Source organism: Apium graveolens, chromosome 6, assembly GCF_009905375.1.
Source record: "Apium graveolens cultivar Ventura chromosome 6, ASM990537v1, whole genome shotgun sequence".
NCBI classification, from domain to species: domain Eukaryota; kingdom Viridiplantae; phylum Streptophyta; class Magnoliopsida; order Apiales; family Apiaceae; genus Apium; species Apium graveolens.
This window is the reverse complement of record NC_133652.1, coordinates 291,004,348-291,008,929: the sequence shown is the minus strand read 5'-3', so window position 1 is coordinate 291,008,929 and position 4,582 is coordinate 291,004,348. Positions and strand designations below refer to the sequence as shown.

Below are 4,582 nucleotides of genomic sequence, written 5' to 3'. Positions count from 1 at the left end.
ATTGAAAATCGGCCGATTTTGATCATATTCCCAACAGCCAACTATTTCTCTAGTTAGTTTTGTTCGGTTAGAAATGAAACAATAATCTATCAATAACGGTTGGTACTTGGTCGGTTATAGTCATAATTACAATATATCCATGTTAGTTGGTTATATTTAGTAGCCTTTGAATTCGGTCACTAATGAACACCGTTTCTTGCCGTGAAAATATATAGTTTAATATAAACCATTTAGGAGTACATGCAAGTTGTGTTTATTAAATATGAATAACACTATAAGTAGAAGCTAGTCTGTGCTTAGTATTGAGTAGAGAAAGAAATGGGCATATTCATCAAAGTAATCAAAGCTCTCTTACTTTTATCCATCTTTGCTTTACTACAAATGGCTCAAGCAAGATCACCAGGTAATACAGCTTCTATATTTATAAACCTAGATTCAAGTGGCATGTTGTAAACTACTGTGTATAATAAATTTGCATGTGATACAGGAATCGATGATATGTTGAAGATCGGGAGCAGAAACATCAAGAAGACAAAGACTCCTTCAAGCTCTCTTGTTGAAGAAGCAAATAAAATAAGAATGAGCTTTGGCGAGTATAGCAAACGGTTGGTCTCTAGTGCTTATGAAAAGCCAACACACTGTCCTCCTCCACCACCTGGTCAGTACGGGCCAGGAGCTCCCAAGCCATACGATATTTTCAACTCTATGTTTAAAACTAATGGTGGTGATCATAATGGAGGACTTAAGACTCCTATTTAATTATCAACTCATCCAATCGACGAGTAACACTACAACAAATCTGGCCATTTATTACCCAATACTTTCCAGTTTCCAGCTGTTATGGACGGAAATACCTGATTTTGTTGCGGTGTAAGTTATGAAAACGAAATATATACTATTTTCTTTCTTCATGCTTCCGTGCGCGCGTGTAAGTGTGTATGTTTGTGTACTAGTCCAGTACTACTCAGTATTTTTTTGTTATGTACCACAGTGCCAGTGTTTTTGTTCACTGATCAATGAATTAAGAGGAGCTTGTATTTGCGTATACATACTCGAGAGCAGTGAGCCTGTATTTGCATATATCATTATACCTATATCCGAGGGATTGTTTGGTTCAGAAATTGTATTGGTTTGGAATTATGAATTAATTTTAAATATAATAGAAATCTCAATTTTGCGTTTGTAAGTATACATTGTACATTGAAATTAAGTTTCTACATAATTTAAAAAAAAAAAATAATAAAAAGTATATGATTAGTAAAATTTAATTTAACCAAATAAATAATAATTTAATATTTTTTAATAAATTAAATCTTACTAATTGGCATTAAATAAAAATTATTATCATTTTATTGAAAATTAAATAATATATCAAATTTAAAATATGTATATTAAAATTGTATTTAATTATAAAAATAAAGATGAATAATAAAAATGAATCTGATACGTCGTACCCCTTTAAGCTATCAAATGTATTCCTAGTGATTTCAGTATGAGTTTCAACTAATAAAAATTATGAACCAATGTATAAGCTTAAAAGGGATAAAACACATAGTTGATACCTAAATTTATTTAATCAAACGACCCAAAAGAGTTGTGCAAACCCTGGAATTATTACTTTACTAGTTAGCCATCCTAGTGTTAATTACTAGTCGGCGCATCCTAAATATTTATTATTTTGACTTGATTGTCTTATATAACTTATATTCGAATAAAACAAGATTATTTTAAATTTATATGAATAAAATAATTTTTTAAATTAGTTTTGTTATGAATCTTTAAGATAATATTTTAGAAAAAAATTCATGCAAAAAATATAAAAACTGTATATAACAAAATTTAAAATCAATTTTTAAAAATTTTAAAACAAACTTTCAAAATTTTTCTGTAAATATTTTTCTTCATTATCATCAAAATGATTGGTAATTTTTTTTTATATGGTATGATTAAATTATGAGGCATTTAAGATAAAGCGCCAAGAAAATAATATTAGACTTAAACTCAAAGTTTCCTCAATCGCATTTCAATAAAAGAAGTTTTTTAGATTGCTTCCAGAAATGATTTGTAAATTATTCATATTTATATTTCTTAAAGTAAGTGAAAGTTATTAGCAATAATTGAAAATACCAAAAGACGTAGAAAAGTAATACATACACTCAAATTTCTCTCCATATCAACAAAAGTTAATGATGAAAAGCAAACACTTATAATGATCAAATGTGATTCTTTACTATAAGTGGCATAAAAGTAAAGTTCAGTAACACATATATTTATTCTAACAATCAGCAATAAAAGAAAATAATGTAAAAAGAAGAGTGGAGAAGTGGTCCGCTTGATTGCTTCTTGAAAACAAGTCCAACAAATTAAATTTTAAGATCAAAGATAAAAAACAAAGTACTCCAATAATATCCTAATTGATCATTAAATTATTAAGAACATCATTTCATCTTAAGCACTCATTTTAGTGATTCGTTATAGTTATTTGGAGTTGATATTTGGTATCGGATAGTGATATTTGCTGGTTTTTTGGACCGGGCTTAAATATATTTTTGTCTAAGCACTTGTGAAGTGTAACAGCCGCAGTTCCAGACTATTAGTTCTAAATCGAAACTAAAATAAAAATAGATTCTTATTTTGATAATTTAAAAATAACTAAAAGAGTCAAAGCAGCGGTCAAACTCAATAATCAAATTCATAAAAACGGAGACACAGCTCCATAAATCCCGTAATAATTCTCTAACAGATGATCAAATTCATTCTCTAAAAACAAAGTCTTTATTCTAATTCAAATAGCACGAAACGAAGCAGGACACATATCTCCACATAATTCTCATTCCTTATCCTTAATATGCTCCAAATTCCAACCCTGAAATATTAAAAGGGATGAGCTCCAAAGCTCAGCAAATATAAATTGACTAACTCTTAAACAGAAAAATAATGGGTGTTTTAATAAAACGAATTTTTCCCAAAACAATAATAATTTTGTAAAATATTTTCTAAAATAAAGCCAACCCAAAGTTTTATATTTTAAAATTTAGAATTTAAAACGGAGCATAGCAGATTTTATAACATATTAGAACAGAGTAAAATAACGAAACGATAATTCTTATAAGTACCACAGTCTTGATCTACGACCACACTTTACCAGTAGCTGACATCTTATTCTTATTTTTATTCTTTATACCACACCTTGTCTGTGGTCGACATCTAAAGTTCAATAATTACGCGCCCTTAGTAGGTATCTAAAATTGCACACTTGTGCGCCTAATAAGGGTATCTAAGACTAGTCCCATAACTATAACGTAAATTACGAACGGGTTCAAAAACATAGAGACTGAGATTCTAAAATTCACAAATACATATATCTTATAATTTCAAAATCAAAGTTCTTATATCTTATACGAAATCAAAAACAGAATAGAAATATCATTTTCGAAAATTAAAAAGTAAGTAAAAAAGTACTTACATCAAAGTCGACACTTAAAATCTGAAATTAATAACATGAACATAGCCTAACATTTAACGAGCAAAACATAATTAATTATTTTAATCTATAACACATCTTATACAAACTTCACAAACATACCTCATGCTATATCACATTAACACAGAACATAGGCACTCATCATTAATTAATAAAAGCTAAATATTAATAAACAATTAATTAATATAACAACTAAATCGAGGTAGACTCCATAATTTTAATTTACATTTAAGTATCCAGAGACTTAATAGCCTGCTGACGCAATCTAATCAAAACAAATTATATAAACAAAAGTAACAGGACCATAAGCAAGCAAACATACATGGGCCTTAGAAGTTCAACATACTAATTAATCATGTAACAAATCAAGATCACATATTATACTTATGATAAGGCATGCATGCATGTACGCTGACTGAACTAATTTTAACTCAATGAGATCTCATAACTTTCAGGTACCTTTGCTTTTACGGAAGTATGTGCCATTTCAGGGGCAATATCCTCTTCTAAAGGAAATACCACTTCTTGTGGTTTTGTCACTGCCACTTCAGGGGTTTTAACCTCTTCAGGAGGTGATACCACTTCTAGGGTATTGTGTGGAACATTTGCCACTTCAGAGGCATGTCCAATCTTTTTCCGTTTTCGTGGTACAACATCTTTTGCACTGATTGGTCTACCGCGCTTCTGGCGTGGTTTTGAATTATTAATCAATTCTTCGTGAACTGATTTATGAATAGGTATTTCAACCCTTGCTAAGGCATTAATGGCAGGTATATGTGATTTAACAATATGCCTAGAATCACTAAAAGCATCTGGCAGTTGATTAGCAATATTTTGCATATGAATAATTCTTTGAACTTCAGATTCGCATTGATTAGTTCGCGGATCTAAAGTATTTAATCGTGATGTATTCCATGTCAAGTCAGGGTTTATCTTATGCAATAATTTATCTCCCCCTAATGTCATAAATATTGACTCATCAAAATGACAATCAGCATAGCGAACAGTAAAAACATCCCCAGTTAGAGGTTCAAGATATCTTATAATAGATGGTGAATCAAAACCGACATATATACCCATCCTCCTTTGCGGTCCCAT

The 4,582-nt window shown here is 29.9% G+C and overlaps 1 protein-coding gene and 1 long non-coding RNA gene across 2 annotated transcripts; one reads left to right on the top strand and one right to left on the bottom strand.

The window, feature by feature from the left end:
• The first annotated feature begins 203 nt into the window (after nt 1-203).
• On the top strand, nt 204-1,045 carry LOC141667530 (uncharacterized). The gene is made up of 2 exons (XR_012552661.1): nt 204-403; nt 488-1,045. It is a non-coding gene; the product is annotated as an uncharacterized LOC141667530 (long non-coding RNA).
• Nucleotides 1,046-3,910: 2,865 nt separating this feature from the next.
• On the bottom strand, nt 3,911-4,582 carry LOC141666214 (uncharacterized). The gene has a single exon (XM_074472208.1). The coding sequence runs from the start codon at nt 4,580-4,582 to the stop codon at nt 3,911-3,913; it is 672 nt and encodes a 223-aa protein (XP_074328309.1).